At 35.4% G+C, this 13764-nt stretch overlaps 2 protein-coding genes and 1 pseudogene across 2 annotated transcripts; 2 read left to right on the forward strand and 1 right to left on the reverse strand.

Annotated features, from left to right (window-relative positions):
• The first annotated feature begins 1039 nt into the window (after positions 1–1039).
• On the forward strand, positions 1040–5197 carry LOC125847909 (eukaryotic initiation factor 4A-3). Its single transcript, XM_049527634.1, has 6 exons — positions 1040–1294; positions 1365–1502; positions 1790–2005; positions 4367–4406; positions 4679–4776; positions 4990–5197. Exons 1-6 carry the CDS (start codon positions 1193–1195, stop codon positions 5005–5007), a joined length of 612 nt encoding a protein of 203 aa, XP_049383591.1. The 5' UTR covers positions 1040–1192; the 3' UTR covers positions 5008–5197.
• Positions 3061–13236, reverse strand: LOC125847915 (cell number regulator 2-like; annotated as a pseudogene).
• On the forward strand, positions 9968–12203 carry LOC125847900 (protein DETOXIFICATION 48-like). Its single transcript, XM_049527625.1, has 2 exons — positions 9968–10598; positions 10690–12203. The coding sequence occupies exons 1-2, from the start codon at positions 10467–10469 to the stop codon at positions 12070–12072; spliced, it is 1515 nt and encodes a 504-aa protein (XP_049383582.1). The 5' UTR covers positions 9968–10466; the 3' UTR covers positions 12073–12203.
• Positions 13237–13764: the final 528 nt, after the last annotated feature.

The following is a 13764-nucleotide window of genomic DNA, read 5'->3' on the forward strand; positions in this document are numbered from 1 at the left end:
TAACTGCCAACCAAATTATAATGTTATTCCTACATGGTTTTGCCTGCTCTAGCCAAGCTCATTATACTCCAAGTTTCCAAATAACATTTCCCTACTCGAACCTTGAGGACAAGGTTCTTTTTGGGGACGGGTGTATTGTTGTGAACCAAGTTAGCTCTATAAAGGCCTATGAGTTAGAAGTGGTGAATGAGATTGGGCCAAGTAAAATGTTGGATTGTTTTATCTGGGATCCAGGTCCAATTAGCATTTGGTTAAAGGGAAGAATGAGTTTGAAATAATGGTTTATGCATATTGAAGAAAATGTTTGTCATCTCCTTTTCTTCTAGAGTCTAAGTTTCTCATCTCCGTTCTTATCTCTATCTTTAGTTACTTATTATTTCAATATTTCCATTGTTATTCGGTAGTTTGATTATTGTAGTTAAAATCTTAAAGTTGTAATAGTGTTCCTGTGCTCTTATTAATATAGTGAAGATTTCGATTTGTTACATTTGTAATGTGGATACCATAGTGACAAGATAAAATTGTGTTAAAATAATATACAGAGACGAAAGTTACCTCCTTGTTGTAATTACTAAAACATTGCGATGTTTTAATAATTATACAATATATAATAATAATAATAATAATAATAATAATATACTTCTTAATTATATCAAGTTTCAATTATAATATAACTTTCAAAACGTGCTCTAATAAGTTTTTCGGAGAAATTTATTATGCGAAATATTTTGATAAACATAAATTGTGTTATTTTAATTTTGATAAATATAATAGTATCTAATTAAAATACCTTATTAGAAGTTGAAGTGTTCAATTGAAACATATCTTACTTTGAGTGTGTAAATGAAATACTCTGATAAATTTAAGGGACTGAGTTATATTTTGTATTATACTTATGAGTGTTTAACCTGAGTAATTTACTTTTAAAATATCCCATTTTTAAAGTTATTATACTTGAAAGTTAAAATTATGTACAAAATACTTGGGGAAAATTTGTAAAGAAAGGAAAACAGCCCGAAAAAGTATTTTATACTAATTGAATTTCGAGGAGAATATTGGTAATCTCTGGGAACATTGAAAACGCGTACACGCTCAGCTGGGAGATTATTGCAGGGAAATTGAAGGTTTAATCCGGTAAGCAGTGAATTTTTTCTTCAATTGTTCAGCGAAGCAAAAGTCTCAGAAGTCATTGATGGAACCCAATGAAGCTCCATTATCGACTTCTCCATCAAGCTTCAATTCCAGCCAGCAACGTCATTTCTACCTCGCCGTCGATAGACTTCAGTTCAAAATGGTAACCCTTCCTATTCTCCAATTCCGTCAACCACTAGCTTTTTATACTTATTGAAACTGAAATGAAACAGGAGACTTTGGTGGATCTATTGGGCATGGCTGGCCGGCTTTGGTCCATACCTATTGTAGTTAGCTGCAGCACACGTGACGAGCTCGACGCTGTCTTCTCCGCTCTTTCCAGTATCTCACATATTACAATCGACGCTCTGGTTCTCTCTCAATCTGTTTTCCTCTTTGTTGCAAATTGGCTTATAATTAAGTTGTTAAATCAACATTGATAATCTGTTATGGGACTTAGATAATTACCGAGGATTCATATAACGGATACAGGTAGGGTTGAACTTTGAAGTTGAGTCATAGCTGGCTGATCGATTGAATGAAGAACATGTTATTTAAATGAAATTAGTCTTAACAGAGGGGAATCGACATGGAGAGTCACAACTAGGTTGGGATTGAGGGTTAGTTGATTGATTGAACATGTATGTGAAAATTGCAGTACAGTGATCTTCCTGAAGCAGAACGTGCAAGAGTTTTAGCTAGTTTTCGTCAAGCTACAATGAGGTGGATCAAGCAGGATACAGGGGAAACAGAGAAGGAAGAGGAGAAGTGTCATTTGATAGTTGTCACGGATGTTTGCCTTCCCCTCGTTAACTCTGGGGAGTCACCTATGAATGCTCGTATCTTGATTAATTATGAGCTACCAACAAAGAAGGTACTCTTCTTGCAGGCTTTACGTTTCCTTGATCATTCTTTTCAACATTTTAATAACTCATGCTCATGGACTTGAAGGTTTGTTAATTAGAGGTGCGACTTTTAATTGTTGGATCATAACACTCGGGTGGACTTGTGTGAAACGACAATACTGTTCACGGCTTGGAATTTAGAAAAAGAGAAAGCTAACTTTTAAAGAGTAGGTTCAAGTAAAGCATAAATTTCTAAGATCTGCTTATTCCTTTCTGGCACCGTTTGACCACTGTAAACTGAGACCTGCTTATTTCTCCAGCTTTTGATGTCCATTACTTCCCTCCTTTTGGATTCTGTGTGAAGCATTCTCCCACGACATGCTGATTATTTATCTTTGTTAGAAAGTGAAATCGAAAATTACGTTAGAAGTACATACATACACATAACATGTTAAATTCATATTTTTTGAGTTGGTATGTACCTCCAGGTTTTAAATGATGATAATACTAGATAAACAAAACAGTTAGAATAACTATCAAATTGGAGCCATTGAGCTCTTAGATTAGGTCACGAGGATTCCAAATTTAAAATGAAAAGCTCGAACTCTGTGCAAATGCTCTCATGAGTTTGAAGTAGTATTGAAAGTACTTTAGAGACTGAGGATATTAGGATAAATAGAAATAGAATATAATTTATTCATAGTAAGTTTAGCTTTCTTAAGAGGAATGAAGTTGAAGTGAGATTAAGTAAGAATTTAGTATCAAAATGCAGATAATTCTAATGTCTAGGCACAGTCTTTTAAGAGAAGGACACCAAATATTGTGTAATATTACACCATATTTGGTATGGTGTAATATGGGTATTTGGAAGGAAAGAAATGCATGAATTTCGGAGAGCAAGTTTGAATATGTAACTCTAATTAAGTATGTATGCATCTTCTAACTGTTTTTTTAGTGTAATATGGCTATTACGAATGATATAGAAGCCATGATAAACTTCTTGAGTTCATTGCACATTCATCAGTGATGTTGATCTGTAAATATCTTTAAGGCATCTTCTGGTTGCTGACTTTTTTTATACAAATATCTTTAGCAATAAAAAAAACAGTACGCCTAATTTATAATTTCACCTTAGCTTTTGTTTTGATATCATAAATCATCGTGTTGCCTCAAATTTCTCTATCGATTTTTGCTCAATGTATCAAGAATTGATTGACTAGAACCCGTATAGATCCCCCACCCACGTCGTGTCGCACGGGTGCAGCACATAAAGTGAAGAGTCCGAGCAACTTAGTTCACTGCAATGTGAGCATGATTCTTCGCCATCCACCAAACCCGTTTACATCAAGAGACTGCACACCACCATGTTCCAGGATTACTTGATGTGTGTATATATACAAACGGGTTCATAGGACAGGAGGAATTTTAAGGATTTGGCATATGCTGATTAGGCAGAGAAGTAATAATGATGAGCAAGAAGAACCAAAGGTGAACAAGAGCAGCTAGTGAGACTTTCAAGTCTTAAACACGAACAAAAAACAATTAATTGCTCCGGAGTATCCTGACATGCAAGTTCTGACTTGAGGTTTGCTGTGATTGCAAAACCCTAACATCAATCGAAGAGAAATTTTTATGAAGATCTTGTCAGAGCCTGAATTTTCTCTGATACCACGGCTGAAATCTTTCATCAATTTGAGATATTTGGTGAAGAATATAAACATCCCAGTGTAGTTTCTATATTTGTGTATGAAGAAGATGAACATCTGGAAGAGTTGCCAAAGCTGTGAATGAATGTAAACATATATTAGTACCGATTTCAGCTAAAAAAAAATCATCTAGATGCTATGCACAAACAACTAATAAGCTGCACAACACCTGTAAGCTGTTGATAAATAATAAAGTGGGCCTTGTCAATTTAATGAAGAACTGGACTCATAAGCTTGGGCTACAGCCCAGATGCTGCCTCCATTTACTGTATTAGAGACAGATATCTCATTTGGCCACATATATGGCTCCACTTTACACTTGTTCATAATCAGCTCAGATAAAATCGATCACTGTAGCTGAAAATCAATATATGTGTGAAACAATTAACTCGTTAATTGAGGTATTTTGGCTTCGCAGTTCTCTTTTTTCATGAGTATAATATGTATCATAAGCTGAAAAGAAACTTATGTGCTTAATTCTTTAAATCTTATTAGTGTCTCATTTCTGTACTTTAGGAACCAAATGTGATCCTCGAAATTGTTGGTGGAAGTTGGCCTAGAAAAAACATGTATAGTGAAAGAAATAGTCTACTTCACTTGACAGTTGCATTTAATTCTTTGAATTTGTGACCTGTACCCCAGGACTTGCAAATGCACTAACCTTGTTGTTATGCTCTTATGTAGGAAACATATATGAGGCGCATGGGTACTTGCTTGGCAGCAGGTTCTCTTTCCATACTATAGAACTGAATTTGACAAAAGAGCAGATTAGACTTGAGGAAAGGAATAAGAGGATGGAAGTAAAGAAAAACAAGACAGAACATAATTATTTTTCACATCTCCTTTATAATACTTCTTCTTCAATGGAGTCAATTAAGAAGGATGTCATCCAACAGCCCGTTTCCCCCACCTTATTTTTTACATAGTTGATTGTATAGTGTCATGTTAGCTTTATTATTCTTGAACGTATCACATAAGTTTCTGGATCATATGCAGATGGAATCGTGATTAACATGGTTGTCGGAGGCGAAGTTGTTACTCTCAAAAGCATTGAAGAAAGTAGTGGTCTTTTCATAGCAGAAATGCCCATTAATGTAAGTTCTTAATTTGGTTCTTGCTGTTTATTATTGCATGGAAACATCAGTGTGAAGCCAGGAATGGGATTATGAGTTATTTGGACCCATTGTTGTTGTATTGCCATTTGCGGATGCATATGAGCACAATTGTCTCGTATTTCCATTCTTTTGAAGTTCACTGATAATCTCATTATTGTTTGTTTGTCAACTTGTGCACATGCTTCTGAGCAGATTTTTGAGATACTGTGAAGAGATGAGGCCCTGCGGATGTGATCTGAACCCATGAGATTTCAAGTAATTAGGCATATGATTAAAACAATTCCACACTTCTATAGTACTACATCAGACTGTCATTTGGCTTACCTGAGTAGAGTTCTGTTGTTGAATTGGGATCCTATTCCATGCTTTGTCAATTATGAGATGACGGTTGATTACCTGAGCCTTTTTCTTGGGGGTTGGGGGTGAATGTGATTTTCATCTTCATCAATTCTAACATAATATAGCTCCTTGCCTATGTCATTAGGAGGGGGCTATACACATTTAGTGAGATTTAGTAGCTGTTCATTTTAGTCTGAAGGTACATACACGAAATATGAATTAGGGAAGTTTCGAATTGTTTGTAGGTTTACGTTAGAGCAATTGAGATGTTCAAGAGGTAAGATCTTTATTGAGCCTTGTCAATGTTGTTCATTTATGCATGAAGTCCAGTTTTGATTAGTTAACTGGTAGCTAAAACTAGAATTTAGAAAGTTGCATTCATGAGTTCAAGCCTACTATGGGGCTATGCCTTAAAAGGGTCCCGTTATCCTTGGGATTCGTGATGCTTTGCTGCCAACCAATGTTTCTCGTTCTTAGCTTTAGTCATTCTCATGACTTTACTTTTCAAGTGTGACTTGAATTTCCACTATCTTTCACAAATGAGGCCACTGAACTTGGTTATATTAGCTTTAACAATTGGCACACTATCACAGTTTTCCGTCATGGGTTATATTGCATGAGAAAGGGGAGGGATAACTTATCTTCTTTGCTGCTAACTGATATGGCCAATTGGCCATATATTTGGAATTACAAGATTTCGACTTGAGGACTTCTAGTATTGTTGTTGAACTTTAATGAATTGGTCATGTAATAGGCATAGAGATGGTAAATGTGTTAAGTGTTCGTGATATTGTAATTCCAATTTTATGAGAGGAGAGAAGTTGATAGAAGGAAAAGAGAATAATAGTATAGAGACAAAAGAGAACAACTTATTCAATCTGTTTACTAAGTAGTATGTATTACACTATTACAATTATCTTAGTCAGTTTGGACCAAGTCTTTTCTATATTTTACATTATGTATCTTTTATCCCCATTCAAAGAGTGATTTGTTGGAACCGGGAGATTGTCTGAAGCCAAATAATTTCATTGCGAGTTTTCTAAGAAAATCTTGGAATTGACCTTCTCAGGCCCCAGATAAATGAATTAGTTGCATGATGTGGAGCACATTTTTTTAAGGTCTAGCGGTTAGTCCCCACACTGTTAAATAGGTTACCTTTGTGTCTGCTTTGAAGATAACTGACCCATTAAAATCTTGGCTCCAAGAGCTTTACTATATCACATTTGAAGCTTCCTGTTGAAATCTTTTGGATTTTAACCTGCATTTTTAACTATGCTAACTATATTTAACTGTGGTTTACTCTCAATCCCTCGAAGTCTTCTATCTGTTTACATTATATAACTTTTCTCCCCATTCGAAGAGATTGTAGTGAGTATGGGGATGGAGGAAATTTTAAATGCGGAGTTGGAAGAAATTACTAAGAAGAAAGAAGCGAAACAACGCTATTGAAAAACAAGACTATTTTTGTGGGAAGTTAAGATGTATTTGTCACCAGGTTGTTTTCGTTTCCCTAGTCGATGTCTAATTTCATATACAGGTAGATCCCCTGAATTGTTCCCGAGTAAAGTTTTATGCCCAATTAGTTGCGACATTCTTGATAAATCTTGCAAAATGATTGATTGCAACATGCCAGTATGTTTTTGGAAAACAGTTGAACTTTCAATCCTTAACTTGATCTTAATCTCCTAAACTAAATATGGGATTAAAAAAGCGAAAGGTTGCAAGGTGTCTTCACTTGATTGTTCCAAGAATTAAACCTCGCCTAGTCTTGAGGGAAAACCAAACATAAATGACTTTCACTCTAAGAATTTGGATCTTGTCTAATTATGTAGCTTCTTCCCAATGCTGATTGCTTAGTTCTAGTTGTGATTTTACTCTACAATCTACACTTTTTACCATTTATAAGAAAGAAGAAAAGGTTCATTCTTTGATCGGATCGGCAAAAAGAAGTGGAATTATTCCCCTCAATCCCAATACTTCACATCGTACCATTACAATTCCTTCCAAAAAGTAACTTGTGTAGCCGAATAGTTGCATTCCAATAGTACTAGCGGTCATTGCACGGATGCTCATTCAATTTTACTTTATTGCATCAAAGTCTCTAAACTATTTCGTGATAAAAAAGTTACTCAACTTAGCCTTAAGTATCAGGTAGAATTGCTCAATAATTTTTGTGACTGAAAAGTTACCTAAATATTTTGACTCATAAGACAAGTCTTCCACTGCGAATGCCTTGGGCAAAAAACTTGGGGAGATGTATAATTACTCATGTAACCTGTAGACCTCCTCTCTCCGACTCCGAGGAGGTTATGTTTTACTGGTATCTGGACTTGTATCCCATTGTTCTGTACATAATGTATCAAATAATGGAAGGGTTGCTATATATCAAGTATTTGACCTATGCCTCCAGCAATATGTCTTAGTAAGTGGTTCATATTTTAGAGCTTAGCGCACTCAATAAATGATGGGAAGTTGATTGAGAAAATCCATGCAGTTGGGGATATGACTAATGCAAGTAGGATAAGAATCATCAATTTCATGCAATAATCAGGAGGGTTGGGTCCCCACATTTGAAGGTGACGTGCAAAGCAATTGTTTGATGAAAATTTCGACGAAGTGTCACGTGAAATCTGATTGCCTGTTCCGGGTAATTTAGTCTAAGTGTTTGTTGTGCGTCTCTTTCTTTCATCAACTGTGGGAGATATTGATAGAGATAGATCCTGTCCTATGGAAGGGAAGAAAGGGAACACAATGAAGATGGACAATACATGGTCCCTAAAGTTTTATGACAAAAAGGGAAAATATCATCTGCACCTTTGACATGGATTACTTCTCCTGATACAACAATTTAGCTGGTACTAAGGTGCCCTACCTATGCATACTGCTTTTGAGATTTAGAGAGACTCATTATCTTGGCTTCCGTCAATAATACGCTTCTTATAAATTTGGGAAAAAAGTTTGAAATATATCCGAACTTTGACCGAAATTGTTGTAACAATACCAAACTTTGGAAAGACCTTTTACCCCTGCACTATTAAATAGTGCAAGGGTAAAAGGTTCTCCATAAAGTTTGGTATCATAACAACAATTTCAGCCAAAGTTGAAATTAAATTTTAAGGAAAGAAAAGTATATTGCTACTTTATGACTAACACATGGCCATGATAATATCAACATAATCCATGTTGCAAGTCGTATTCAAAATCGAAATTTTATGAATTCAACATTTAATACTTTATAACATTAAATCCCCTTTAATATGATGGGTTCAGATTAACTTTGTTGTGATATTAGTGGATTTTATACATGAATTCATACTTTGCGTTTGAAATTATTTGGTTCATATGAACCTGGTGTTGCAACACAGCATTTAAAATTCACTAGTCTTTGGTGCAATGGACTTATGGTGCAAGAGACAGATAAATATACCTCTCTGTGATTTTCAGGATGATAAGCTTATCCTATTGTTATCGTCATATTTCAATTTCAACAAATAATGACATTATATTCTTAATTAATTCATTTATTTCTTAACAAATTAGTGTTCACAATCTATAAGAATCGTTATAGCTATATAAAAAATTCTTGATTAAGAATAACATAATTAATGCTTGCCTATATGTGTCATAATATAACAAGGCAGAATATGTAGTTTGAATCCATTCTGCCTTTCCGGAGCCAGGTAGGCTATGTTAGTGAGGCTCAGGCACCGGTCTTGGTGATGTGGATTTCGGGACCCTTCTGAGCTGAACTTCATTCCTAGGCTCGGTATTTGGAGGGTTCGTTTAACCCTCCCTGACTACCCTTGCATAAACGGTTACTTATACTATGTGTCGTCATATCATTTGTTCATGCATCTGGACAATACCCATTTTACCCTCTATAATAATGCCTAGAAGCTAAGCATCGAGTGTATTTAAGTTTTATTAATACGGACGATATAGCAATGATTAATAAGGTTCTTGAGAATTTGGCAGTTAGGCAAGAGTTTGAGTTATGTTAATACCAAACTCTGTTAAACTCCAGTCCAAATTAAGGCTCACGAGTAACGTAGAGTTTGACCTGCTTTTGCCGTTTGAATGGTTCATGTATGTATACATATCTTCCATGAATCTTCTTAGCAACGACAAGTGATGTGTTACACGTGCAATGCATTGAGAGTTTTCATATACATCGATGCCTCTTTCCTTCACTTAAATCCTCACCCATAGATGTTGTAAATCCCTAGATGAAAGAGGGCCTAAATTATTGCATTTGATCTTTGGATTCGAGTTTATGGTAACGCACGAATGACATTTATTGCCGCTCCATATATATATAGTGTGAGATGTGAGAGGTCATTTGCTTCTTGGACAAAGTTATAGTCTTTGAGATTTATAATTTTTGAACTAATTAATGGAATATTCAGGATTAAGTTCGAGATTAAATTTGTATTTTATTTGATTAAAAATAAAAATTAATCTCAAACCATTACCACTTGATATTTATATAGTAAAGTGCTTCAACGTACCTTTTCTCTTTTATTTTGAAGTAAATTAATAAAGAAAATATTTTGCAATTTATTAGAGGTTTTATCTTCTTTTTTTTTTTATGGCAGGTAGTCATTCTTTTTTCAGATTCTGTTACCAAGTGAATGATGTAATTTTTAATTTTTTTTAGTGAATGATGTGTTCTAACTAGTGGTTCCAGGTTCATTTTTTCTCTAAGTATTACTAAGTTTACTATACTATTTATAGTAGTGAAGATTTTTACTGTCATATTTCTTTTAGTACCTTTTTTGGTAAAATGATATATTTATGTCAGTTTGCACAAGATTTGATTATTCAATTGATTTCTTGTTATCTCTATAACACAAAGACCAAGTATCAAGAATTAGATTAGAGTATGAAAAGTGAAATAAAAATTGGAGAAGTGAAAGAAAGAAAGGAAATGTAAAGGCAAAGAATCTAATGACGAAGAGATGAGATGACAGCTTACTGAAATTTGGCATTTGCATGGATTCCAACAAAGATTTGGATTGAAGTAGAGAAAGGACAAAGGTTTTCCCCATGTACACTTTCCACCTTATCTTTCCTCTGTCTCACTCTCTAATCTCTCCATTTTTAAACCACCGAAGCTTACTGTTCACCCACTGATACATATCAACACCATGTACATTTTCCTTATTAAATAGATGTTGAAACTACTCACTAGTACTTCAATTCTCTCTTCTCTCTACTCTCTCTCGCTGACAACGATAGAATGTTTATGATCCCTTTCTATATTAATTAATCGTCCTTCAACGTTTCTTTATAAGCTTCTGTGCACCTTCTGTTGATTTTCAACACTCGTGATGGCTCTACCAGCTTCAACACCTCTGCTGATGGATCCTAGTATTCCGAGGTTGAAATCAATTCATGCAGGTACAAGTACAACGAATCCGGATGAACAAGATCAAACTCATCAACGACCAACCAGTTCTGAGGTTAGTGTTTTTTATAAAAAAATAAATCCTTTTTTGAAGAGAAAATGTTTAGAAATTGAATCTTGAGATTAATTGGAATGTATGTTTCTAGGTTGTGGAGGAGGTGAAGTTGCTATATTCAATAGCTTTTCCCATCATTGCTGCTGGATTGCTTGTATATGGAAAATCAATGATATCAATGTTGTTTATGGGAAGATTAGGTAAAGAAGCACTTGCTGGTGGATCTTTATCTATTGGCATAGCTAATATCACTGGCTTCTCTGTTCTGTCTGGCCTAGCTATGGGTATGGAGGCTATATCTTCTCAAGCTTGTGGTGCTAAACAATGGCCTCTTATGGGTCAAACTCTCCAACGTACAATCTTGATTCTGTTATTTTCATCTATCCCCATTTCTCTCTTGTGGATAAAGATTGAACCTTTACTCCTTTTCTGTGGCCAAGATCCAACCATTTCATCAATTGCTTCTACTTATCTGTCCTTTTGTCTCCCTAATCTTTTCTTTCAATCCATTATCAATCCTCTCAAAATCTACTTGAGAACTCAGAATGTCACTTTCCCTGTTACTTTTAGTGCTGCTTTTTCACTTGCCCTGCATGCACCTATAAACTATTTCCTTATCTATCACCTTGGCCTTGGTATTAAAGGTGTTGCTATGGCTGTGGTGATAGCTGACTTCAATCTCCTTGGTGTTCTTTTTCTTTATGTTAGTTTTTCTGGTGTTCATAGAAAATCTTGGCAAGGTTGGTCAACTGAATGCTTTGAAGGGTGGAAACCAATTTTGATTCTTGCTGTCCCTAGCTGTATTTCTGTATGCTTAGAGTGGTGGTGGTATGAGTTGATGATTTTGTTATCAGGGGTTCTTTTTAATGCTGCAGAGGCTGTGTCTACTATGGGAATTCTCTTGCAGGCAACTTCACTTGCTTATATATTTCCATCAGCATTAAGTTTAGCTGTTTCAACAAGAGTTGGGAATGAGTTGGGAGCCAATAGGCCCAATAAAGCAAAGACTTCATGTCATGTAGCAATTTTGTGCGCTACATTAACAAGCTTATTAGCAATGATATTTATGACAACGCTAAGAAATGCTTGGGGCAAGGCTTTTACAGACGACGAGTCGATTTTGTGGCTGACAGCAGCAGCAATGCCGGTGGTGGGGTTGTGTGAGTTGGGCAACTGCCCACAGACCACCGGTTGTGGTGCTTTGAGGGGCAGTGCAAGGCCAGCTTTGGCTGTTCATATAAACTTGGGCTCTTTCTATGGTGTTGGGTTGCCTCTAGCTATTGTACTGGGCTTTGTTATGAAGATGGGGTTGTTGGGCCTTTGTTTGGGCTTGTTGGCTGCTCAAGGCGTTTGTGCATGTCTCATGGTTTTTGTGTTGAGTAGAACTGATTGGATGATACAAGCCCAGAGAGCTAGAGAGTTGATTGGTGTTGATGTGGAGACTCAAACTATAGCAATTAAAACAGTGTGCTAGAAAGTTTATTTGTTTATCCTTTCCTTCTTTGTATACTGATAAGTATAAAAATAGTACAGTACTGGTATGTATCTTTCTTTTGTTCTAGTTCTTCAGTTTGTTTGTTCTCTATAATTTTTTTCGGTTTTTGTTGTCCAACAAGCAAATAGTTAATGTGAATGTATATATATATGTTGCATGTGGATTCATGTTTTAATGGTTTCATTGGTAGGATAAATTAAAATCAAAATATATTTTCAAACTTAATAACACATAGCCAGAAGAACATACAGGGAAAGCATTGTGAAGACACTTGTAAATTGTAAAGCTTGTCAAAGTTAAATCATCTTATTACAAGAAAAAAAATTAATTTAGCTGCAGGATATTAATCCAACCACAAAAGCATACATTTCACCTGGTCATGCCTGCATGATAAGGGGGCATCGTAATTCCCCGGCTTTGTCTATCCATATTAGCTTGCCACCCTACAACACAAATTATTGTCGATATAGCGAAAATCTTATTTATATTTACAGATTATTTAAATAGTATAAACTCATAATATATAATTACCTATTCCCATATCAAAGCCACGGTTCTTAAGCTCTCTGTATTCTTGGCAAAGAGCACAAGGTTCACAGAAAACATGTACAAGACAATCAACACAAGGTGCCTCTTCCAGATCATATTGCCCCCTCATTTTGGACCTATAGAAGCAGGAATATAGGCTAGGCAATCCTGTCAATCCCAGCAAACCATATAATGCACCTCTACTCGCACATGCTAACATCAAAAAACAACACAAACATCATATTCTTGGTAACCAAATATCAATTTATCCAACAACAAAAAATGCGTATATACAATACTTACAAGTTGTTCCTTTGTTTAGTATTTCAGAAATCTGTCCAAAGGTGATACAAGGGCAAACACTAGTAACTAAACAGTTAGCCGGGTCATCAAAACAGTGGCAAAGACCCGTTGACCACCGTGCCGTGGTAGCGCCGGGAGAATGCACCGGCATACCGGGGGCAGATGCATAGTGAGGAGGAACATAAGGTTGTTTCATTGGGCCTGGATTATATCCTTCACCGGAGAATTTGCCGTAGTCTTGATGAACCGTTGGATACATTATATTTATTTTGAAGAAAATGAATGAATTGTTCCTCTTGGTAAATGGTACAATGTCCTAATTTAACGGGTGCAAAACATCAGTTTCAAGAAATGTTCTAGTGTCAAAACGTACCTAAAACATCATTCCCAAGAAATCTTGTAAGAGTTGAAATTTTATTAGAGTAGCATGCACTACGGTAGAAAACACACAAAAAAAATATTAGCTCACAAGGGCAATTTTTTATTCAAATTCATATAAGGAGACTATCAGTGCATTCCTCAACCAATATCAGACTTTTACTCACTCTAATAACTTGAATCAAACTTTTATCTTCACAAGATCAGTCAAATGTATAATCAAATGTCGTCTTAATTTTTACTTTTTTAAGAAAACAAATCAGGTCTAAACAAACACTAATTTAAGTCTCATGCGTCAATCTCTTGATCAATCTATAAAAGGTCAACTTTACTCTTGAATTATGTGAAATGGTCTATCGTTATCCTCAGTTAAAAGTTGGATCATCTATTTCTTCGCCAATCACCATAAAAGTTTTGTTAGAAAAAAAGGTTTAATTTAGTGTCCTATTCAAGAGGTAAATA

Source organism: Solanum stenotomum, chromosome 12, assembly GCF_019186545.1.
Source record: "Solanum stenotomum isolate F172 chromosome 12, ASM1918654v1, whole genome shotgun sequence".
NCBI lineage: Eukaryota > Viridiplantae > Streptophyta > Magnoliopsida > Solanales > Solanaceae > Solanum > Solanum stenotomum.